This window comes from Xenia sp. Carnegie-2017, unplaced genomic scaffold (assembly GCF_021976095.1).
Source record: "Xenia sp. Carnegie-2017 unplaced genomic scaffold, XeniaSp_v1 HiC_scaffold_14, whole genome shotgun sequence".
NCBI classification, from domain to species: Eukaryota; Metazoa; Cnidaria; class Anthozoa; order Malacalcyonacea; family Xeniidae; genus Xenia; species Xenia sp. Carnegie-2017.
The window spans coordinates 12,307,504-12,332,914 of record NW_025813447.1 but is presented as its reverse complement, the minus strand read 5'-3'; the positions used below and the strand labels follow the sequence as shown (position 1 = coordinate 12,332,914).

The window sequence follows — 25,411 nt, the reverse complement described above, 5'->3', positions numbered from 1 at the left end:
TGTTAGCTGTCAGTGTGGCGTACATTCACGCTCATTGTGTACCACTTTACACGTCATAGAAATTCAATGGTCATATAGTCACGAGGTCGAATAATTTATGCACAAATTATTTTCAAAAAGAAATTCAGCTTATCCCCCCCCTTAGCCAAAAATATGTTTTTCTCGTGACTGTTCTTGTGATAGACGACAAGTTTAAATGGTTTAAAGGAAGAAAAGAGAAATACGGAATTGCTGAAGCTACAAATATTGTTTTTGGAAAGAAATGAAAATGTAGAGGTAACTTTGTACAAAGGTCTGCGACTGAACATCTTATGTACTGCATATCATCTAAATATGGAAGAGACTTACCATGCTAACGTAAAGACACCATTGATAAGACAACAGGAACCAATAAATTTCGATCATGAAAATGGCCTCACTATCCCCACGCAAGGTCAGAATTCATCAAGGGCGCCAACGAAAAATATGACACCTTTTTTTATCGTTGTGGTGTTAGAACGCTTCACATATTATAGTATAGTCATAAGTCTGTTCTTTTTCTTTTGTGATGACGTTTATCTGATTAAGGATAAGACAACATCTAATACCACCAATGTTGATGTAACTGTGTTGTGTATTGTGGGCTTATCTTGGATGTTTTGCGTATTGGGTGGCGTATTAAGTGATGCAAAACTTGGTAAACGTGGGACTATCACTTTGGGACTCTTTGTATATGCAATTGGGATAGGATTTCTCTTAATATGTGCTGCCGCTTTTGAGGAGGGAATGATTGGCAAACAATATTCTTATCGAATGACTATGGTAATGGCCTCATTTATTTTAATACTTTTTGGAGAGGGAGCTTACAAGGCAAACATTTCAGCATTTGGTGCAGAGCAATTGAATAGCAAAGATGTAGATAGTACAAGACGATACTTTGATATTTATTATTTTTATCTAAACATTGGAGCAATGCTTGCTGTCATTATTTCAGCGTACATTCAGACAAGACAAGGTTTTTTCATTGGGTACATAGCACCCACTGCAACAATTGTATTGGCCTTCTTCATTTTTCTGTTCTCAAGTCATCTATATACTATTGTTCCGCATGAGCAAATGGTAGGCAAGGTTTTTCAGATTTTCAAGGATGCAAGAAGAAAACGGCACCAAAATGAGAGAAGGTAGATCTCCAATATTCAAAATAACATTTGAATATAATGAAATAAAGTAGTTAGTACATGATCTTGAGAATTGTTATTTTACACAACCAGTCTAGGTTGTGTGATGTAACAATGGAAACAAAAATGTCAGCTGTTTTATTAATCAATCATCATTTTCTTTTGAACAGTTTATCATTACCATTGCAACAGAAACTATCATGGTTGGACTATGCCAGAATAAAATATGGAGGAAGCTATCTTGATTGGGAAGTAGATGAAGTTCAATTTTTAGTAATGGTCATTCCTGTCTTGGTTGTATTGTTACCTTTTGCTATTATCTATAGTCAGGTTAAAATAATTATCTTCATTTTTTGATATCTTACACGAGAAATCTAAGAGTTGGAACTTATTTTTAATTTTCTTTGGTCAATATTTTCCTTATCCTGTCCACATCCAGTTTGTTTTTTTGTATCAAACTTACTTGGAGAAATAATGGAATATTTGAATCTTGAATAAACAAGGCCTTATATCACCAACAACATATTACATTTGAATTAAGAAATTTGATTGAATTACTGGTAATTATTTTCTTTTTTAAGTCTATTTGTTTTTATCATAGATGAATGCAACCTTTCTAAATCAAGGATTACAAATGAAACTGCCATTTGAGTACAGCAGCTTTCCTGTTGCCTGGTTGCTCTTTTTCAACATTTTCATAATTCTTATTCTTTTGCCAATCATGAACAGATTTGTGTATCCTTGGTTGAAAAGACATGGTTACAATATGGCACCTTTGACTAGGATATCCATTGGTTAGTGAAATTAAATATAGTTTTATGAATTTGTTGAAATGTGTTTTTTCAATTACATGAAACAATAACATGATCAAAACTGAAAATTTATTGTTTTCAATGCTGTATACAATTTGAACTTTTGAGCATTATGCTTTAAAATTTAACAATGGAGAATGAGAACTGTCTTTTCAGACTTTACACTATCACAAAATGTCTTAGCTGAATGCATGTTATTATAAAATAACTAAAATTTGTATTTATAGAAAAAAGTAGTAGTTAGAACTGGATAGTAACCAGTAAACAATTCTTATCAGCAAAGTGACATGTGTTTTTGGATCTTTTTTAGGTATAGTGTTGTCTTGTTTTGCTGTTATTGCTGCTGGTTTTGTGGAAATATTTGTGATACAAGATTTTACTGAGAATAACACAATTGAAGTCAAGCAAACAGACAACAATAGCACAAAGGCTGCCAATCTAACAATATTTTTACAAGTTCCTCAATATTTGTTTGTTGGTTTAGGTGAAATATTTGCCTACATTGGAGGTATGTTATCATAATTCTCACCAGTTTACTAAATCAGTATTCTTATTTAAAACAAAGTTTGGGATTGGATGAAGAGGAGGGGGGGGAGGTGTTTAGCGACTGCAAAAGTTGCAACTAGGGGTTGGTGACTAATTTAAAAATTTTAAATGATCATAAGAAAATAATTTGGCAGCCATTCCATGCCCCTCCAACAAAAAGTATAACTGCTACAAATTCAACAATGGAAAACTTTTTGTAGGTCTTGATTTTGCCTATCGAAATGCACCTCGATCAATGCAAGGTCTTGTGATGTCATCAAACTTTGTGATTGATTCAGTTGGCTCATTGTTGGGCTCTGGTCTCCTGAAGTTGAGCGTTCTTATTCACCTGGTCAAAAGAAAACGAAAAGGAGAACCCTATGATTTAACTTATTATTTTTTGTATTAGCTGTTCTTATGCTTATCTTCTGGCTAATGTTTGTCATTTATATTGGACGAAGAAGAAGAAAATATGGGCGGCAACGAGAAAGGGCAAGACTCTTGCCCAAAGCGGCAAATAAATAGCAAGTGTGGAATTTTGAGAAAAAACATAAAAACTTTGGAAATAAAAATCCTGAATTTCTACTCAGAAAAAGGGGCGAGGACGCCGAGGAGTGGGAATGCTTGGTGAATAAAACACGAAAAACGAAAAAACATATTTTATTGATGTAAGAACGAAACATTTAGCAAGACTAGTTTTTGTGGCGCCCAAAAGCACCAAAGGCACAATTTACAAAACGACCCTAATTTAAAGTTTTGCTCCCCTTCGCTCTGACTGAACACTTAAAGTCTGAGACTGAAACTGCTGAAACTTTACTTGTCGCTTAAAGAAGCTTTATTTAATAGATATCAATGCTTATCTTATGATCCATGACTTGTCGTCAATGTCACGTGACTTAACATTACGGTTTATTCAAAGGTGCGCAGGAACTGGGACAGAGTTCCCTCAATAGTATAGAAGTAAACCACGTTTGTCCGACGTTGTGCAGATGAACGCGAAAATGTTTTTCCTTTCAACACTTTAAATTGAGTTCGTAATCTCTGTTTTTGTACGAAGAAATTCTGCTTTCGTAAGCTTCAAGACTTGTTGTGTCTTTATTTCCGAAAGGATTTCAGCGGTCTGGAATTATTTTGGTGGAACTATTCAAAATGGCGACCTACATGATGGCGCCTTCTGCTGAGATTACAGAAGAAAAACTACAAGAAAAAGGTATTTAAGTTTAAAATATTTCACGTATTAGGAAGTACAGATTACAAAGAAATAGCTCTTTAAGATTTATTTGAATTAAATTTATTAAACATAAGTAAATGCAATTTAAAATCTGAGGATTCAATCGACTATGAACTATCAAGTCATCTGTGTTGATGTATCCACGGATGCATTTACGTTAATAACTAATTTTTCTGGATAATTTTTCACCTGACCAATTTGTGCTTTTCTCAGTTGACTTCACTGCCTCTTTGAGTTTTTTTTTTCATCTTTTAATCCAATGATTTTTGCTGTCATGTATTAGCTCGAAAATGGCAGCAATTGCAGTCAAAACGTTACAGTGAGAAAAGGAAGTTTGGTTTTGTGGAAGCACAGAAAGAGGACATGCCACCAGAGCATGTTCGGAAGATTGTTCGTGACCATGGTGACATGTCAAGCAGAAAATACCGCCATGATAAACGAGTGTACTTGGGGTTAGTAAATGATAAGCTAGTTGTCGTAGTCAACGTGGAAACTAGTCTATCATGAGGAACCATATCATAGATAGCCCAAATTAAAGTTGATAGTATCTACTTTGCTTGTTTTTGGTAGCAATGACCATTAGTTACTAAATTGACAAGTCCTCCAATTCCATGATATAATTTTGCTTCATAGTGAAACTTATTCTCTTCCATATTATGGTGATGTTTTACATTTTCATTGTTTGTAGAGCACTCAAATACATGCCACATGCCATCCTAAAACTTTTGGAAAATATGCCAATGCCTTGGGAACAGATACGTGATGTGAAAGTCTTGTATCATGTCACTGGTGCTATCACATTTGTTAATGAAATTCCATATGTTGTTGAACCTATTTACATTGCTCAATGGGGGTAAGTTTTGTATATAATCATTTGTTTTGACATTTTTATTGAATAAATCCTTCAATTGACTTTGTTATCCAGTTTTTATATTTTAAAAATCTTTTCAGTACTATGTGGATCATGATGAGAAGAAAAGCGTGATAGAAGACATTTTAAGAGGATGCGTTTTCCTCCATTCGATGATGAAGAACCTCCTTTAGATTATGCTGACAATATTTTAGATGTAGAACCCTTAGAAGCTATACAAATTGATCTTGATCCAGAAGAAGACTCTCCTGTTTATGATTGGTTTTATGATCACAAGCCGTTGGTTGACACAAAGTTTGTATCCTGTTGCAATGTTGTTTCATATATATTATTTCTGCAATTATACTCTTAAATCACTTTAAACTGTTGAAGATTATGTTTTGAGTTCATAAATATTATAAATAGAGATTTTTAATGCTGCTATATTTATCTATTAACTTTGTTTCAAATTATGCTGTTTAGTTTTTACTTTCAATGTGAAACACTTGAGTATCCAGACATTTGTATTGAATGTACTCTTGTGTTATGTTGTTGGTGGTTCTTATGCATTCCAGTGCAATTGATGACATGTTTAATTTAATCTTTCTAAGTAAAACTGTGCTCATTTTTAGATTTGTGAATGGCTCAACCTACAGAAAATGGAATCTGTCCTTACCAATGCAGTCAACTCTCTATCGACTTGGCAACCAGCTTCTTTCTGATTTTGCCGATGGAAACTTTTTTTACTTGTTTGACATGAAGGCATTCTTTACAGCCAAAGCACTGAATGTAGCAATACCAGGTGGCCCAAAGTTTGAGCCATTAGTTCGTGATGTTAGCAAGAATGATGAGGACTGGAACGAGTTTAATGACATTAACAAGATCATCATTCGACAACCAGTGAGAACAGAATATCGCATTGCATTTCCATACCTGTACAATAGCTTGCCATTCAAAGTTCATCTTTTATGGTAAGTTTGGAACTAATAGTTAATAGTCATTTTAAGTAAATAGTGTGGCATAGATTAGCACCTGTAGGCTGTAGGTATATTTTAATGAAGCCAGTGGCTACGGGGACATTGTACCCAAAGCTAGGTCACAGTGTTTGAAGCACTGGCAACAGAAATAAGGTTGAATATGCGCAAGAACTATGATGCAGTCTGTCATAAGTTTTGCTCTCTTGCAATCAGACATACCAGAGTGGTGTGGGGCAGTTCCTGGAGGTGCATCCTCCCAAAATACAATTCTAACACCACCAGTATAATCTGCTCTAATACAAACAGTTTTAAAAATGGATCCGTTTGGTATCACATTTATCAAATGATTAAGTATTCCTCTGAAATATGTTGAAATATATAATCATTACATTTCATATTTTTTTATGTTACAAAGGTACCACTATCCAATTGTTGTTTACATCAAGACTGAAGATCCTGATCTTCCTGCATTTTATTTTGATCCTTTGATCAATCCAATATCACACAGGCATGCTGTCAAGGTTTGTACAAAGGGCCATTTGTTTACAATCCTGTGATACACTGGTGGTCACCAGATTAAATCTCTATACAAAGAAAACGATGTGTCATTGTTGGTAGATGTCTTTGTAAATCTAAAATTGAGCAGATACAATTAGTTACAAGTATACTGAATAAGTCCAGTCTCTCAATTAAACAGTGATATGTTAAGTTGTTAGCAGATGTCTTTGTCTCTTCAATAATCTTTGATTGATGAGACAAATAGTATTGACTTTATAAAGTAACTTTAATACCATGGATTAACTTATGTTTCTGATGATTGAATGCTTTTTGTTTTATTCATTGTAGAGTGCTGAACCATTACCTGAGGAAGATGAGAATTTCGAATTACCAGAAGATTTTCAACCGTTTTTACAAGACACTCCATTGTATACAGACAATACTGCCAATGGTTCGTTCAGTCAACATTTTTATTTCAGTTTTGATGACACTTACGTGCTAAATCAAAAGATAATTTTTACCTTAGGTATCGCCTTGTTGTGGGCACCTAGACCCTTCAATATGCGCGCAGGACGTACACGAAGAGCATTGGATATTCCGCTGGTCAACTCATGGTAGGGATATTTTCTTGATGTCTTCATGACGCCTATACAAAGTTTGATAACTTTGACGGAGTAAAAGAACGGAGTATTCTTGGATTGGTCATCCTACATGCAATTATGAAACAATGTGGCTTGTTCAATAGCATTGATAAAGTTTATTTTGTATTTGAGCACGAAGAAGGCGGTCGTGACGTAACATGGTTGCTGTGACGTAACATGCAAACCACTTCCTCTAGAAAAATATCACTCGTTTGTGCTTTTTTTATGATTATTGCTGTTTTCTTTTTCCAGGTATCAAGAACATTGCCCCGCTAATCATCCTGTTAAAGTTCGTGTTTCCTATCAAAAATTACTCAAATGTTTCGTGTTGAATGCGTTAAAACATCGACCACCTAAAGCACAAAAGAAACGGTAAAATTTCTATACAATGAAGTCTGCGTATTGTACTCTTCCTCTTTTCCCCGCGTATGGAGTAATTTCATATTATGAGCTTCAAAAAATTTACTTCAGTATTTTCTTTCCTTTTAGCTATTTATTTCGATCCTTTAAGTCGACGAAATTCTTTCAAACGACCACGTTGGACTGGGTTGAGGCGGGCCTGCAGGTTTGTCGTCAAGGTTACAACATGCTGAACCTTCTCATTCATCGTAAGAACCTCAACTATCTTCATTTGGACTACAACTTTAATCTGAAACCGGTCAAAACACTCACGACAAAGGAAAGAAAGAAATCGCGATTTGGAAATGCCTTTCACCTATGTCGCGAGATCTTAAGATTGACAAAATTGGTTGTTGACTCGCACGTACAGTATCGTTTGGGAAACGTTGATTGCTATCAGGTACGTTAAAGTATTTTAAATATATTTTAAAACCAGCATTGGGGCTCACACACTTGTGTAAAAGATTTAAGATTCAGGCTTAAAACGTGCTGCCAATGAAATTGACTTTCCATGTTCATTGCAACATGAACACCAATGATTTATACTATAATCTATGGTTGACGAAGATCAAGTAATCAAGTATTCGAATGAAATGTTTTTTGTTTATAGACGGAGTTAAGAAAGTTTTCATTTCTAATGCTTTAAATATTTGAACAAATTATAGCTTGCTGATGGTTTACAGTACGTCTTTGCTCATGTTGGTCAACTAACTGGAATGTATCGTTATAAATATAAACTCATGAGACAAATCAGAATGTGTAAAGACTTGAAACATCTTATCTATTATCGATTCAACACAGTAAGTAACAGTATGTGATTATAATATCTAGTATTTTAGTGCAGTCGTTAAAAAGCTTGCTGGTTGTTCTCTTTGTGGGAAGCTGACAGACAGGAAGCTAAGTATTTGTAAAAGATTGTTGCTTCTTTTGTGTTGGTAGAGCGATTACGATAACTAAACATATCGGAAATACTGTGGTTACAGTCAAAGTTTTACAAAACGCTACAATTGACGAGTTGTCTTACTATCATGAAAGTTTTTCTTATTAAATTACGTTGTCTCGTACTAAATCGTTGCTGTCCTTCGTAGGGTCCGGTAGGTAAAGGTCCCGGATGTGGGTTTTGGGCTCCAGGTTGGCGTGTCTGGTTATTTTTTCTTCGCGGCATTGTCCCATTGCTCGAACGATGGCTTGGCAATCTTCTTGCCCGTCAATTTGAAGGACGTCATTCGAAGGGTGTTGCAAAGACAGTGACTAAACAACGTGTTGAGAGTCACTACGATCTTGAGCTGCGAGCTGCGGTTATGCATGATATTCTTGACATGATGCCCGAAGGAATTAAACAGAACAAGGCCAGGACAATTTTGCAGCATCTTAGTGAGGCTTGGAGATGTTGGAAAGCTAATATACCTTGGAAGGTTTTCAAAGTTTCCTTTGAATTAAAACACGTGGATATAATTTCTTGTACATATACTTTAAATGTTTTCTTATTTTTATTAGGTACCAGGTCTCCCCACACCTATCGAAAACATGATTTTACGCTACGTCAAGGCGAAAGCTGATTGGTGGACAAATACAGCTCATTATAATCGGGAGCGTATCCGACGTGGTGCAACTGTTGATAAAACTGTGTGCAAGAAAAACCTTGGAAGATTAACACGTCTGTATCTCAAAGCTGAACAAGAAAGACAACATAACTACCTGAAGGTGAATCAATCTTTTTTTGTTGTAATTATTGTCAAAGAGACATTTAGTTGTACAGTTTGTCGAATTTTGATAAGATTTGTATTCTCCCTCAAGTTTGTTTTAGATTATTTCACCAATTTTTTAAAGATTTTAGGCATTTAAGATACATAGCGTCATTTTGTTGTTCGTCTTCTTTGGCAACATGTGTCATGATGACTTTTGCATCATTTCATGGATATTTTTGTATTTCTAACTATAGGATGGTCCCTACATTTCTGCTGAAGAAGCTGTTGCTATTTACACGACCACTGTTCATTGGTTGGAAAGTCGACGATTCTCCCCCATTCCTTTCCCGCCACTCTCTTATAAACACGACACAAAGTTGCTTATCTTAGCGCTGGAAAGGCTCAAAGAAGCATACAGGTACGTATCTTTCTCTTAATTTCAGGATTAACTTGAATGTTTATGTTCGCATAACATTTAGTAATCTTTTTCAAAGTTTTCGAAATCCAACTCTGAAGCAGAGTTTCATTTCTGTGAAGGGGGTTCATGTCAAACATTTTGTCTGTTTGTTTCTCACAGCGTTAAAAGTCGCTTGAATCAATCACAGCGGGAGGAATTAGCGTTGATTGAACAAGCGTATGATAATCCTCACGAAGCATTAAGTCGAATTAAGCGTCATCTTTTGACTCAAAGAGCGTTTAAAGAGGTCAGTAGTGTTGTGTTTTTTGGTTCAAGTTATTCAGCAGCTTTGGAAGGATATTTTATAAAATTTAATTTTTGGCTGTGAAATGAGGCAAGATTGAAATGATTTTATTCGTTCAAATCTTTAAATGATAGCCAAAGATAAAATTTACTCTTTAAAAACCCGTTTGGAACTTTGACATGTTTCTTGCGGATCCTGTCAAGAGCAACATATCTAATCAAAATTATCTTTTATGTTCCTAAGAATATGTGAGAAATAGTTGATGTGTGTCAATGTAGGAATTGATAAATGAACAACAGTCTTTACACTCACTGCTCCTTAATATATATATATATGCGTAAAAAAGCATTTGTCGCAGAGATAAAATGATATGGTGTGTATATTTCTTGAAGTGAAATTATTTTATATAGATTGGTATCGAGTTTATGGACCTTTACAGTCATTTGATCCCTGTGTACGATGTTGAACCTCTGGAAAAGATCACCGACGCGTATTTGGACCAGTATTTGTGGTACGAGGCAGACAAACGAAGGTTGTTTCCACCTTGGGTTAAACCTGCCGATACTGAACCCCCACCATTACTTGTTTATAAATGGTGTCAAGGTATAAACTACGTTGACTTACCTTCCTCTGCTTGTTTAATCATTGTTTTTGTAATAAAGTAAATGATTTGAACCCGGGAGTATCATTACATGTTTGTAAATGATGAACGTCCAGGTTAATAAAGTCCTGAGAAGGACTGTTTTTGTTGTTGTTGACTGACGTTTCGACAACCTTAGCGGTAGTCATCTTTTGACTCTGAAGATGACTACCGCTAAGGTTGTCGAAAACGTCAGTCAACAACAACAAAAACAGTCCTTCTCAGGACTTTATTAACCTGGACGATCATCCTTTACAAACATTGTTTTTGTATAAACTTTGCATTGAATAATGAGTTACCATTTCCCCTCACTCTCTCAACTTTATTTGCTGTTTAGGTATCAACAATCTTCAAGATGTTTGGGAGACTGGGGAAGGAGAGTGCAACGTTATGATGGAAGCGCAATTTGAGAAACTTTATGAGAAGATTGATTTGACTTTGCTTAACAGACTCTTGCGATTGATTGTCGATCACAATATTGCTGATTACATGACTGCAAAAAATAATGTTGTGATTAATTATAAGGTAACAAAAATATTATCTATTCAATAAGTTGCCACTTTGGTTTATTCTGCTCGTTTAAAATGTGATTATTTGAGTTTTCTGTTGTTTTTATGAGGAGGGGTCTGATCTCAAAGTTTTAGTTTTTTGAAATATTTAAGTCCGATATCTTTCCTAAAAGTTGAAATACAAATACACAGACAGTTGTTTACATCAACAGTGAACTTGGTTAATTATACGTATACTCCAGTCTAGTGTCTTCATCAAAAGTGACTTGATTTTTAGGCTTGGATGTTTGAATAGTTTAATTACTTTTTACTTGTTTGAAACAACGTAATGTGCTTGCAGATCGTGTTTTTTTTCATTCCCGTTTTTAAAAACAACGTAATGTGCTTGCAGAACGTGTTTTTTCATTCCCGTTTTTAAAAACAACGTAATGTACTTGCAGATCGTGTTTTTTCATTCCGTTTTAAAACAACGTAATGTGCTTGCAGAACGTGTTTTCTTTCCGTTTTAAAACAACGTAATGTGCTTGCAGATCGTGTTTTTTTCATTCCCGTTTTTAAAAACAACGTAATGTGCTTGCAGATCGTGTTTTTTTTTCATTCCCGTTTTTAAAAACAGTTTATATTTTTTCATAGGACATGAATCACACCAATTCTTACGGTATAATTCGCGGTCTTCAGTTTGCTTCATTCATCGTGCAATATTATGGTCTTGTGTTAGATCTACTAATGCTTGGTCTACAGCGAGCCAGTGAGATGGCAGGACCACCACAAATCCCCAACGATTTTCTGACGTTCCAAGATGTTCAAACAGAGATATCCCATCCCATCCGCCTTTATTCACGTTACGTCGATCGAGTTCATGTCTTTTTCAGGTAAACATTTACTCAGCATAATCCTTTTTTTCTTTACGGATGTAATGATTTCAAATCTGTTTTGATTTGAAAGGTTTTCTGCTGAAGAAGCCCGCGATCTTATTCAGCGTTATCTCACGGAACATCCCGATCCAAATAACGAGAACATTGTCGGCTACAATAACAAAAAATGTTGGCCACGTGATGCGCGCATGAGGTTAATGAAACATGATGTAAATCTTGGCCGAGCTGTATTCTGGGACATGAAGAATCGTCTTCCCCGATCAGTGACCACACTGGAGTGGGAAGATTGTTTCGTCTCCGTCTATAGTAAAGACAATCCAAACTTGTTGTTTGATATGAGTGGCTTTGAGTGTCGTATATTACCAAAATGTCGCACTAGTTTTGAAGAATTTACACATCGCGATGGTGTTTGGAACTTGCAAAACGAGGTAATTCACACATGATGTGCATATTTTTTGCTGAAACTGTCTTTTGAAACTATCTATCCACCTACAACAAGGGGGAGGGGGATGAATTGTGGTAAGATTAATGGAGTAAAAACAACACCTGTGGATTAAGGAATCTTGAAGTAATAAAGATGGAATTTTCCTTAGGTAACGAAAGAACGAACAGCGCAGTGTTTTCTAAGAGTTGATAACGATTCTTTGCAAAAGTTCCATAATCGTGTTCGGCAAATCCTTATGGCCTCTGGTTCAACAACATTCACAAAGATTGTGAACAAGTGGAATACAGCATTGATTGGATTAATGACATACTTTCGCGAATCCGTTGTCAACACACAGGAATTGTTGGATCTTTTGGTGAAATGTGAGAATAAGGTTGGGTTCCGTAATATTGATATTTTTACAGCAATTAAAGTATTGTCTAAACAGTAAACAATACTTTGCGTCACTGGTTTAGTTTTCATTTTAGTTTCATTTGTTTTATTTCAGATACAAACCCGTATAAAGATTGGTCTTAACTCGAAGATGCCAAGTCGTTTTCCTCCTGTCGTATTTTACACACCGAAAGAACTGGGAGGTCTGGGAATGCTGTCAATGGGTCATGTTCTTATTCCACAGTCAGATTTGAGGTATTTTATCATTTTAAGGTGACTTAAATTACGCCCAACTAACTGAAATGATACTTGTCTATCAGCTTGAATTTGAAAATTTTGGCAGTAACACGAAATCTAATGAGATAATTTCTATTTTATGATAAGCTACAAATACGTATTTGATTTGCACGTGTTTTTTCTTAGATGGTCTCAACAGACTGATGCTGGCATCACTCATTTCCGTTCTGGTATGAGTCACGACGAAGATCAATTGATTCCTAATTTATATCGGTAAGAATTCCTGAAGCTTTAAAATTTTTTCCCGTTTGTATATAAAAACGAATTAATTCATGTTCATCAATTTCCATGTCAATTTGTTTGATCAGATATGTGCAGCCTTGGGAAAGTGAATTTATCGACTCGCAGCGTGTCTGGGCTGAATATGCTTTAAAACGACAAGAGGCTAATGCCCAGAACAGGTGCGTTTGGTTCCCTTAGTCTGGCTATTCACAGTACTATTGGTTTCCTTGGTACTAGAGGTAGTATTGGTACTCTTGGTACTACTGGTAGTATTGGTACTCTTGGTACTAGTGGTAGTATTGGTACTAGAGGTAGTATTGGTACTAGTGGTAGTATTGGCACTCTTGGTACTAGAGGTAGTAGTGGTACTCTTGGTACTAGTGGTAGTATTGTTACTCTTGGTACTAGAGGTAGTAGTGGTACTCTTGGTACTAGTGGTAGTATTGTTACTCTTGGTACTAGTGGTAATGTTTGTACTCTTGGTAATAGTGGTAGTATTGGTACTCTTGGTAGCTACTAGTGGTAGTATTGCTATTCGTAATAGTAAAGTTTGTTACTTGGAATGTCTTAATTTACAAATTTTGTTATTGTTTATATCTTGTTGTTTTCTGTTTTCTTCCATCAGACGTTTAACTCTTGAAGATCTCGAGGATTCGTGGGATCGTGGTATTCCACGCATTAATACATTATTTCAAAAAGATCGCCACACGCTTGCCTATGATAAAGGATGGCGAGTCCGCACAGACTTCAAACAATATCAGGTTTGCGATACTTTTTTACACATTCCACATTATCATTTTATGGTCACGGGTGTCCTCTGATTGTGTGATGTAATTGATATTTTATTTTGTTTATCAGGTTTTGAAACAAAATCCTTTTTGGTGGACACATCAACGTCATGATGGTAAACTATGGAACTTGAACAACTATCGTACAGACATGATTCAGGCTTTAGGAGGTGTAGAGGGAATCCTCGAGCATACTTTATTTAAAGGAACATATTTTCCCACCTGGGAAGGTTTGTTCTGGGAGAAAGCTAGTGGCTTTGAAGAATCTATGAAGTACAAAAAATTGACTAACGCTCAAAGGTCTGGCTTAAATCAGATTCCAAATCGACGTTTCACGCTGTGGTGGTCACCTACTATAAATCGAGCCAATGTAAGTTGGTATTAATAGCGTTTGTGAGTGTTGGCAGTGGTGGTTTTATATGGGGGGGAGGGGCCTACCCATGTAGGCAATGGTCAAGAGGGGTGCAAATAGTAAAAAAGCAAATCAAAATCCATCCTACTTTTAATGGAAAAATTCTTTATTGACTTTATCATTGAAATTTATTGATTGTCAATTTTATTTATTTTGATTAAACGGCGTCGATGATATTTATTTTGTCGACCAAAACAGGAGCTAGTATCCAGTTTTGATAATGAGTAGATAAATAAATAAATGGTTTTCAACCGCTGGACTTCAGCTGATCACAAAGCCAAGCACTCCCATAAAAAAATCATCACTGAGTATGGGTAGTGATGAATGAACAACAGAAAACGAGAACATTCTTTACACTATCTTTAACATAAATTTATGGTCAATTAAGCAATGCTTTCTATCTAGGTATATGTGGGTTTTCAAGTTCAGCTGGATTTGACCGGCATATTTATGCATGGTAAAATTCCGACGTTGAAAATTTCCTTGATCCAAATATTCCGAGCTCATTTATGGCAAAAAGTTCACGAGAGTGTTGTCATGGATTTATGTCAAGTTTTTGATCAAGAGTTAGACGCCCTTGAAATCGAAACGGTTCAAAAGGAAACGATTCATCCAAGGAAATCTTATAAAATGAACAGCTCATGTGCTGATATTCTTTTGTTTGCTGCTTACAAATGGAATGTCTCTAAACCGTCTCTTTTGGCTGACTCCAGGTTTGATTTTTCATCCTAATCGTTGTCTGAAGTGATCTGATGTTATGTATTTATGTAGCACACTAGTCGTTACATAGTCAAGTCCTAGTGTCTTCATCAGAAGTGATGTGATGTTGGCACTTGAATTAGTGTCTTTGCCGTTATTGATTTGATACTAAATCCTGAAACTACAAATAACGTTATTTGCATCACATTTTATTTCAGAGATATAATGGACAGTACTACGACACAGAAATATTGGTTGGATATTCAGTTACGTTGGGGAGATTACGATTCTCACGATATAGAGCGATACACCCGAGCAAAGTATCTTGACTACACAACAGACAATATGAGTATATATCCTTCTCCTACAGGAGTTCTTATTGGCATTGATCTTGCTTACAACCTTCATAGGTAGGTAGTATTGAAGTAATCACCTATACAAAACATCTTTCATCATTATATCAAATACATCGTGATTTCCACCTTTTTGTGTACTGTCTGTGTATCATTTACTTCTTATCATTCTTCTGCTGCCATATTGTGTCCTGCTTGTTTACTACACAAATTAATTTTTCCTACTATAATACTACTGTAAAATATTATTTGTAGTGCATTTGGTAACTGGTTTCCTGGCGTAAAACCACTTCTTCAACAAGCCATGGCGAAGATCATGAAGGCCAATCCTGCATTGTATGTTCTCCGGGAGCGTGTGAGAAAAGCTCTACAGTTATACTCTAGTGAACCCACCGAACCTTATCTATCCTCTCAAAACTATGGAGAACTTTTCTCCAATCAGATCATCTGGTTTGTAGACGATACAAACGTTTACAGAGTAACTATTCACAAGGTATTTATCACTTTCCTGTAAAAATTGTCCCAACAGTTGATTCAATAATGAAGTCAAACATAAGTTGTCCAAGAATGGATATACTGAAGGAGTGCGGAAAGATGTGCATTTTTCTCGCCTTGGTTAAAGGAGTTACAGGAAAGATGCCAATTTCCCTATGAAATACCAATATACCAAACAATTAAAGAAAAGAAATTGAGAATGGCTGGGCGTGCTCCCAACATGCGTAAAAGCAAATTAACTAATACACAGCAACTAAGAAAAGTGCACTTAAATCGTAGACAACAAGAAAACAACTGGTTATTTCGACTATAACTTGTGATAGGTTTTATAGAAAATGTTTTTAATTTGCCATGATGTTAGTGCGTGTTCGTCTCGTGATACATACATGAATTAAATTTAAAGAAGAAATGAAGTAAATGCGTGAAACATTTTATGATTGATGCCTAGTTACCTATTTTATTTATTTGTCTATGCTCTTTTTTACAGACGTTTGAAGGTAACTTAACTACAAAACCTATCAACGGTGCTATATTTATTTTCAACCCACGTACTGGGCAGCTTTTCCTAAAAATTATCCACACTTCAGTATGGGCTGGACAGAAACGTCTCGGTCAGGTACGATAACTCTCTATATAACTCACTTTTTACAAGTTATAAAACTGAAAATATTGGAGAATTGTGCGATCTGATAATTGTTCACAGACTAGAAAAAAATGTTATAAGTCTGTTTTAGAAAAGTGCTAAGGTCAAGAGGTCCGTTAAGCGGCTAGACCTTGTTTGATCATAGTCAGAGAAATATCAATTTGTATTGTGCTATTCTCTGAAGTATTTAATTTTAGCTATAGTTTGTGTCTCTCAACGGTTAAAAATAGTGGAGTCAGTAATTTAACTGTGCGTTTCTATTCTCTGAAGTATTTAATTTTAGCTATAGTTTGTGTCTCAATGGTTAGAAATACTGGAGTCAGTGATTTAACTGAGTGTTTTGAAACAAGAAGCATTTTCAAAAAAAATATGTCAAGAAATATATTTGACAAAGCAATATTGTTATTTATGAAATCTGTCTATGTTTTTGAGATGTATGAAGTTGTTGCCTGTACATTATTGTGAAGATACGGTTTTCATCTTTAGTTGGCAAAATGGAAAACAGCTGAAGAAGTTGCTGCGTTGATTCGTTCACTACCTGTGGAAGAGCAACCGAAACAAATCATTGTGACAAGAAAGGGAATGTTGGATCCTCTTGAGGTTTCTTCATTTGTTTGCACATCATAGAGAATCCATGATTACCAAATTTATTTCTGTATTTGGATCAGGTTTTTCGCTAATTGGCGCTTCTTCACAAAGTTTTCATAACCTTCATGTTATTGACTTTCAAAAGTGCTTATTTTGTCACTCTTGTTTTTTTAATTTTTTGTTACATGTATGTTTATCGAAAATTAAGCGTCATTTAATTCTTCAGGTTCATCTGCTCGACTTTCCAAATATTGTTATAAAAGGAAGTGAATTACAATTGCCTTTCCAGGCATGTCTCAAGGTTTGTATGTGACATTTAAAATTCGTTATGTTTTATTGCTTTCAAAAACAACCATTTTGGTTTGTCGTTTTTAGGTTGAAAAACTGGGTGATATGATTCTTAAGGCAACCGAGCCTCAAATGGTTTTGTTCAATCTTTACGATGATTGGCTTAAGACGATATCTTCTTATACAGCATTCTCTCGGTTGATTCTCATTCTTCGTGCTCTTCATGTGAACCCAGACAGGACGAAAGTCATATTGAAACCTGACAAAACCACGATTACGGAACCACATCATATTTGGTCAACATTGACTGATGAAGATTGGGTCTCCGTTGAGGTATGTTCTGGTTGAGTATGAGTTATAGGGATGGGAAGGGTACCTTAGAATACCGAACCATGTATTTTGTGGAAGCCCTATGGTAGGACCAAAGGTAAAACATGTATGGGTGATTAAGTCATGAAGATGTAATATTTACTGATATTGGTCTTGAAGAAAAATATATGAACTTGACTTGACTTGTATAAATGCTTTTACATACTATTAAGATTATATATGTTTCTTGTCGTATGTGTGGTCCATTTTAATCTTATCTGAGTAATTTGTTGTAGGTTGCCTTGAAAGATTTGATCCTTGCTGATTACGGAAAGAAAAATAAGTAAGTTACGCAATGATCGTAAAAATTTTACCATAGTTAAGTTGAGAATAATTAAAAACTCCGATCAACTTCATTTTCCCCCTGTATTGATTGTGTTCAAAACAAACGGGAATGAAGTTTACAGTTGATGTGTTTTTTTAGCGTAAATGTAGCTTCCCTGACGCAATCTGAGATCCGTGATATCATTCTTGGAATGGAGATTTCTGCACCTTCACAACAACGCCAACAGATTGCGGAAATTGAGAAACAGACAAAGGAACAATCTCAGCTTACTGCGACGACAACGCGTACCACTAATATACATGGTGATGAGATTATTGTGTCAACAACAAGTAACTACGAAACACAGACGTTTGCCTCAAAAACTGAATGGAGGGTTCGTGCAATCTCTGCAACTAACTTGCATCTAAGGACAAATCATATTTATGTATCTTCTGATGACATCAAAGAAACAGGCTTCACTTATATCTTACCAAAGAATGTTTTGAAGAAGTTTATTGTTATTGCTGACTTAAGAACTCAGGTTTGTAGTGTTCTAAAGCACGAATTGTATGTTTGATTAAAGAATCGTTTTACCTGTGTTTGTTTTGCGTTGATAATCATCTTGGTAGTACATAGTTAATGCAGATTAAAGTTTTTGGTTCTATTTTCTCACCCAAAGCAAATTTTTATTGTACTATAAGAGATAAAGCTAAAGCTACGTAAAACGATTACATATTTACATACGCTGCTTTTTGTTTCCATGACTATATACATCTTATATAATATTTTATAGATATCTGGATATATGTACGGAGTGAGTCCTCCAGACAATCCTCAAGTTAAAGAGATCAGGTGTATTGTGATGGTTCCACAATGGGGTACACATCAGGTATATATGTGAAAGGATATTTACGTATAGAAGCAAGAACGACAAAGCTATGTATCGTGCTTAATTTTTCTACCGAAGATAAAATTCTTTTAATAAAAATTGTGTCACAGGTTTACTGCTATATAAACGTATGTATTTTTAATGAACATTTGGCTTTCTTTTTTAGACTGTCCATCTTCCAAACATGCTCCCCCAACACGACTACCTTAAGGTAAGGGTGTACTTATATGGAAGTCTCATGTCCTAATAGAAAAAAATAATTTTAAATTTCATATTAAACATGTTTGAGACAAGTTTCGTTGTGTTCAATTGGTCAATCGTCGTGTAAAATACACATGTTAAACTTCAACTGCATTTTTGTACGAACCAGTTAGTTTAACGACATCAACATTTGATGAATTATGTTTTATTCTTTAGGATATGGAGCCACTTGGATGGATTCACACACAACCAAATGAATTACCTCAATTATCACCGCAAGATGTTACGACACATGCTAAAATCATGGCAGATAATCCTTCGTGGGATGGAGAAAAGACTGTTATCATAACCTGCAGGTAAGCTTGGCGTACCCCGAACATTCAATTTACTAAAACTTTGGCTAATGTCAAATACTTTAATTTGCGAAACGTCGATTTGTACTCAGCAAAAGATTGCAAGAAATGTCCGTTTTTGTGCAGTTGGAAAACATGCTTTAAGAGGACAGCTTGCTTTATAAAGACAGCATGCTAACTCATTTTCTGTTACAGTTTCACTCCAGGCTCTTGTTCACTTACTGCATACAAACTAACACCGTCAGGCTACGAGTGGGGACGAAACAACAAAGATACGGGAAATAATCCTCGGGGTTATTTACCTTCGCATTACGAGAAAGTTCAAATGCTCCTGTCTGATCGCTTTCTTGGATTTTTCATGGTGCCTGCGCAGGGATCGTGGAATTTCAACTTCATGGGTAAGTTACATTGTGGAGATGCTTATCAGTGGCGACTTTATCTAACTGACATGACTTAATACGTGTTTCATTTTTATATGGCTTGATTGAAACGTAAGAGGATGTTTTAATTATATATTATTTTATTTATACGTGATTTATTGACGTATGACCATGTTTTCTTACCCCTAGGTGTACGTCATTCACCAAGCATGAGATATGAGCTGATGTTATCTAATCCCAAAGAGTTTTATCATGAAGTCCACAGACCGTCACACTTTCTCAACTTCAGTACTTTAGAAGAGTCAGATATTGTTGGAACTGACAGAGAAGATGCATTCAGTTGATTTCATACAAAAGCGAAATCTCTTTCTCCTACCTTTGAATATCGTAGACAAGTTGGAGTTTTTACCTTCTCAAACTTCCATATCTTATATAGTGATGCTTTTAGATAAAATTTAATGTTTAGAAAATTTTTATATGTGTTTGTCATAATGTTCAGATTATCCAGAATAAAGCTACCTCATTCATTTTGGCTCACTCGATATCCTGAAATGCCTATTGCAATTATTGTTTCATGTATATTTGTTTTGCTTTGTTTATGGAATAAATACGTTTAAAATTTGTGTCTGACCAATTACTTTTATCTTGTATAACATGAAGTAATTGTAATGCGGGATTTTGACTTTATGGAAGAGAGCGAAATTTTAAAATCAGATCGCAACCGTTTCCAAAACAAATGGAAAATTTTACAACATTTTGTTCACAACAAAAAACTAATTGTTCAAGATAAGCGTGTTCATGCTTTTCAGCTATTTACCTCTAGAATACTTCAACATATGAATGTTATCCATAACGACATCTCTGCAGATTCAGATGATCCTGAAAGCGATTATGACTGGTTTGAATATGACAGTAATCTCTTTCCTGAATGTCGTCTCCATGTCAGGTATGGATAAATATAAAGTACAGAAGTTGTGTCATTTCAGTGTGTGTTTATGTAATTCTCATTAAAACTAGACAACGTTCTCGACCTGTCGATTGGAGTGACGCAATAGGATTTGATAACACTGGGAATATACGTGTGTATTAAAACATCTTCAAAAAATTTTTTGTCTGTTTTGTGGTAAAAATTATTATCTAATTTTAGCTACTGTTAATTTAGGTGTATGGCCATCAGAAGAAATTTTGGCATATTTATGTATAAAGTCTTCAAATGATTTCAGGTTTGAATCAACAAAGAAGCCAGCTACATTGTTTTTTAACCCTGCAACGCAAATATTTTTGTGTTCAATCACTTTAAAAATAATGAATCGATTTTATTTTCTAAAGAAATGAGTTGTATATTTGCTGAAAATTTTGTATTGTAAGAGTAAAGTTTATTTTGATATTGTATAGAGCATCCTACAGTCTAAGACACTTTAAGCATGTCAATGATTTTTCTATAAGCATGCTCATCTTTTTTCTCTCGATCTTTGACTTCAGTAAATTTTTGAGTTTGTCAAAGATAAGTGATAGTGTTGAGGTTTGCGTTAATAAGTTCATTACTGATTGCTAGTCAAGTAAATTTTGAGGAATTGTTGTGTTTTGTCCAAATGTTTTTTAAGCGAGAACGTCACAGTTATGTTTTATTGTTTAGAGGAAAACATGTTTGTGAAATTGGTGCTGGAATGACTGGACTTACAGGAATGATGGTAAGCTGAAAATGACAAAATTTTTAGCTTATATATTTTTTAATAAGCATTTGATGTATTTACTCCAGCTTGGCTTGTCATCTGAAGTATCCAGTGTTCTTGTGACAGATGGAAATAAGGAATGTGTGAAGAGTATCTTCAATGAAATTCATAGTTTAGAGTTTAGAGTCTAAACTTTAGACACATAAACAGGGATATATTAAATTTTCAATAAAATAGAAGACAATTTATGTGTTTCTAGAGTTATAGAAACATAGGTTTTTTAAGCATGCAGTCATACCATGCTCATGTTTTCAATAAAAGGCTATTTTATAAAATTTTGTACATAATATTGCATCTATTTAATTATGGAAAACACTTAAAGTCAATTTGGTTTTTGCACTTTAATTGTTTTACTAGTTTAGTGTAGAAATCAGCTAATATTTTCTTAACTACAAATTTTGTCAGATCTTAATGTTATTGTTAAAGTGAACAAAGAAAGGTTTGGTGCATCAAATATAAACGTTAAGTATGAAAAATATTTTTTAGTAATAACTAACAATAAGTTCATTCACCAATATTTTCTTGTTCATTTGTTGCATTGCATTATGTAAGTTTTGTTAAAATAATATTTAGGCAGCTAAGATGGCATGTTGTTGAAGACTATGAAAATTTAAAGAGTTGTTTTGATTATATTATGGTTGCAGACTGGTGAGATTTGCAACTTTTAGAAATATTTCTAATACATACTTTATTTTTAATGTTTTATTCTGTGAGAGTAAAAATGGATAACATATGAAGCAGTTCATTTATACACATTCAGTTTGTTCAAAGAAGAATTCCATGAAAATCTGTTGACTGTTATGGACAAAGTTTTAAAATCAGAAGTAAGATTGGTCCCATAGTAGTCGTTAAATTGTTATTATTTGCAAATATTAAATTGTTAAATTGTTATTATTTGCAAATATTAAATTGTTAAATTGTTATTATTTGCAAATACTAAATTGTTAAATTGTTATTATTTGCAAATATTAAATTGTTAAATTCTTAAATGTTGCAAGTTCAAATGCTTTGTTATTTACATCATATTCATCTTGGCTTTTATTGAAAGTCATTTGTCCTTGAAATTTTAAACAATCACTAATTTCTTTAGCCAAGACAATTCCCTTATACTGAATTGCAAATTTTGTTTTTTCTGCAGGGTGAGGTTTGGATTTTATCACCTCGTCGAGGTTTATCTATTGAGCACTTTCTTAGCAAAGCAAGAAAATTGTTTACTTGGGAACTGAAGGAGAACTTTGATAGTCTAATTTGGTCCTCTTATTCTAAGGTTTGTATTATAAACATTGGCATAGCTTATCCACAAAGAGATACAGTACACATGTTCATTGAATTCATTTAAAATACACAAATCCTTGTGGCTTTTGTGCATAATGGATGTATGTGACTTCTTTCAATAAAGATGTTGTTATCTGTAGATAAAAGTGATAGCAAGGGTAGGTTTCACTCTCTTGAGTAAACAAACACAGCATTTCAGCACATTGTCAGTAGTCTTTTTCATTTCTTTGCTGTGTTTCTATTTTAGGAAAAGCAGGATTTGAGTTCATCAGAAGTCGTTAAAAATTTCCCTGTTCTTGTCAAAATGAGAAAAAATCAAAACGTGTTAAACAAGATTGAGTCGGAAATGTCATAAATTGCAAAATTATAAAATATTAAATATAATATATACTTATTGCAGTTAATATTTTTATCTTGTCTTGTATTACTGCTGAAAATTTCATGCTAAATTATGCATAATGGCTTTTAAACGTTTTACATCAGACTTCTGAGAACTGTTGGTGGCTGTGTTGTTTTTCACTGACATTTTGACAAGATGGCTAAAACAAGTTCTTCTCAGGACTCTACTAACCTGGATGGGTGACCCTGGTTCAAATCATTCCCTTCATATTGGTCATTTGCAATTGCCAAATAACGTCGAAAATTTGTGTAATCATGGTCTCTGACTTTCTGGCTTTCTTTAACTAAACTGTGGTAAAACATGCACAAATAATAACACCCCCTTATGGTTTGTTGATATGAACTTTCAACGTAACAAGCACTAGTAACAACTAGAAATCTATGGTAATAGCCATATCTATGGTAATAGCAATGGTAACAGCAACTGTCGGCAACAGTTGTTTTAACCTGCAACAAGGTGCGGCAGGTTACTAACTAAAATGGCGGATATTTCGAAATTCGAAGGTCCAATTCCGAAAAAAGAATTGGCCACGACCACCACAGTAGAAGATTACGAGTACGTTACTCAGTTTTTTGGATTCACACCGGTCTCACTTATCGACGGTATTTACAATGCTGTTAATGTTTACATTAAAGAATTCTTCAAAGAAGTTGGGAAGGTTTTGGAAGAGGAACTCGCTAAAGATGACCCAGTTTCTAGTTTTAAAATACAAGATGGTTGTAAGGATTTGATTAAAAGTGCTATCAAAATGTCGACAAAGGAATTGATCGAATGGAGATGTTTTTGATTAGAAATGTTCTCTCGATTCCATCGGATATTTTGTTACCCGAGGATGAGGTTCATGGAAGATATAAAGACGATAAAATTGATGAGAATGAAACGTCCCTCGATGAAGAAATCCATCAACTGAAACATGATATTCTTGAAGAAGTTCGCTTTCGACAGCTTTTCCTTAAAGAAAAGAACAAGTTAGGGGTTATACTAGATGAAGTTAAAAGGTATATTGACTTTTTTACCACCTATTTTATTTGACCATTTATTGCTCATGTATTCATAAATATATATTTTCTCTCAAGCTGTTAGTGTAGTCACTAAAATGCGTTCATTGTAATTCAAAAAAGTGCGTTTACATTGTGTCCTCAATGGGACTTTGGTTTTAGGTTAGAGCAATGGTTTGATCAGATAAATGATGTACTCAATAAAAATGGCATAAAAGAAGCACTCAACCTTGTTTTGATGACAAGATCAAAAGTCACTAAACTTCTTGAAAACAAAAGTTCATAATACAAGTTTTGTATTAAGTTTCTTATTACAGGTGACTTGTATCAGTTGTATGAGACCAGAGACAGATGATTAACTTTTTATATTGTGATAAAAAGTAGCAAAGTAAGACTTTGTAACAAAGTAAAGGAATGAAGTCTTAGCGATACACCTAACAATAATTTCACCAAAATTATAGAAGCTAAAGTAAATTCTGCCATGAACAACTACTGTGTATTTGTATGTGAAATATTAGTAAGGTAAATGAACATTTAATCATAATTTTTTTACAATGTACACTTTGCATCATAAATTGCTGTGGATATGAAAGAAGACTATAGAACTTGCTAGCCACTGCAGCATTTGCATGAGAAAACAAGCATCTAATTGTTTTGTGATAGATTTAAGATAATTGTTATGTATGAGAAGTTTATTTAATGAAAATCATTACATTTTTCTCTGTCATGAGGGCAGTTGATAAGGTAATAGTTTAATGTTTGTAAATGTAGATCGTCCAGGTTGGTATAGACCTGAGAAGGACTGTTTTTCTTGTTGTTGAGTGACGTTACATTTACAAACATGTAACGATACTCCCGGGTTCAAACCATTTACCGTAAAAGTTTAAGAAAATTCATTTAAGTCAAAATAAATGAAATTTCATGACATATTACTGTTGAAAGATATGTATCAATTCATACTACACAAATGGCTTGGCTTATAAAATTACTATCATCATCAAAACTTTAAAGTCTTGGACAAAATCATATATTTTAACATTACCTAAAACAAGGAAAGTAGAGAAAAAGAGTTCAACAACTTACGTTGAACACCTCGTGTTGTTTGTGCCAATAATTTTAAAAGTTTACGTTGTTTCAAAACAAACAAAAATCCTTCGTTTGCTTGCTCAAACAGTCTTAAATTTATATTCATCCATGTTTTAACTTGTGTGACAGATTGTTATAATCCTAGACACCTTTATCTTTATTATAATTTAACGCATCTGTCTCAAAATGCAGTGAATGCATTTTTATAGCGCGATATTCACTTTCTAAAGACGGTTGTGTTGAACCGTTGACTTCTTCTAATGATGACTCGACGATGAAAGATTTTCATATAACTATGAGAAATTACTGAATCTTACGTGGCGGCAACATTGCAAAAGGATGTTCAGTAACTCTATT

At 34.4% G+C, this 25,411-nt stretch overlaps 4 protein-coding genes across 5 annotated transcripts; all 4 read left to right on the top strand.

The window, feature by feature from the left end:
- The first annotated feature begins 152 nt into the window (after positions 1–152).
- Positions 153–3,361, top strand: LOC124435661 (solute carrier family 15 member 4-like). Of its 2 annotated transcripts, XM_046985626.1 has the most exons (6): positions 153–276; positions 760–1,160; positions 1,328–1,487; positions 1,759–1,951; positions 2,280–2,477; positions 2,716–3,361. In XM_046985626.1, exons 2-6 carry the CDS (start codon positions 766–768, stop codon positions 2,901–2,903), a joined length of 1,134 nt encoding a protein of 377 aa, XP_046841582.1. In that variant the 5' UTR covers positions 153–276; positions 760–765; the 3' UTR covers positions 2,904–3,361. The 2 variants fall into 2 exon arrangements, with proteins under 2 accessions (XP_046841582.1, XP_046841581.1); XM_046985625.1 differs by having other exon boundaries at positions 153–1,160.
- Positions 3,362–3,441: 80 nt separating this feature from the next.
- LOC124435659 (pre-mRNA-processing-splicing factor 8-like) lies at positions 3,442–20,185 on the top strand. The gene is given in 40 exon segments (XM_046985620.1): positions 3,442–3,704; positions 4,009–4,177; positions 4,414–4,578; positions 4,677–4,697; positions 4,699–4,890; positions 5,208–5,546; positions 5,968–6,073; positions 6,399–6,501; positions 6,577–6,664; positions 6,944–7,063; positions 7,181–7,490; positions 7,756–7,890; positions 8,179–8,505; positions 8,588–8,794; positions 9,033–9,196; positions 9,356–9,482; positions 9,890–10,082; positions 10,457–10,644; positions 11,262–11,500; positions 11,574–11,931; positions 12,097–12,321; positions 12,436–12,575; positions 12,744–12,830; positions 12,926–13,018; positions 13,465–13,600; positions 13,698–13,997; positions 14,445–14,752; positions 14,957–15,148; positions 15,347–15,584; positions 16,074–16,202; positions 16,716–16,829; positions 17,044–17,118; positions 17,193–17,438; positions 17,711–17,757; positions 17,899–18,280; positions 18,533–18,628; positions 18,795–18,839; positions 19,046–19,185; positions 19,378–19,580; positions 19,752–20,185. Coding segments are annotated over 40 exon segments (6,963 nt in total). The 5' UTR covers positions 3,442–3,643; the 3' UTR covers positions 19,907–20,185.
- Positions 20,186–20,214: 29 nt separating this feature from the next.
- LOC124435664 (calmodulin-lysine N-methyltransferase-like) lies at positions 20,215–22,974 on the top strand. Its single transcript, XM_046985629.1, has 10 exons — positions 20,215–20,508; positions 20,580–20,641; positions 20,725–20,785; positions 21,199–21,253; positions 21,322–21,385; positions 21,701–21,761; positions 21,869–21,943; positions 22,056–22,119; positions 22,434–22,562; positions 22,818–22,974. The coding sequence occupies exons 1-10, from the start codon at positions 20,231–20,233 to the stop codon at positions 22,923–22,925; spliced, it is 957 nt and encodes a 318-aa protein (XP_046841585.1). The 5' UTR covers positions 20,215–20,230; the 3' UTR covers positions 22,926–22,974.
- A 457-nt stretch (positions 22,975–23,431) lies between these two features.
- LOC124435665 (protein MIS12 homolog) lies at positions 23,432–24,716 on the top strand. The gene is given in 3 exon segments (XM_046985630.1): positions 23,432–23,707; positions 23,710–23,968; positions 24,131–24,716. Coding segments are annotated over 3 exon segments (642 nt in total). The 5' UTR covers positions 23,432–23,448; the 3' UTR covers positions 24,255–24,716.
- The last annotated feature ends 695 nt before the right edge of the window (positions 24,717–25,411 follow it).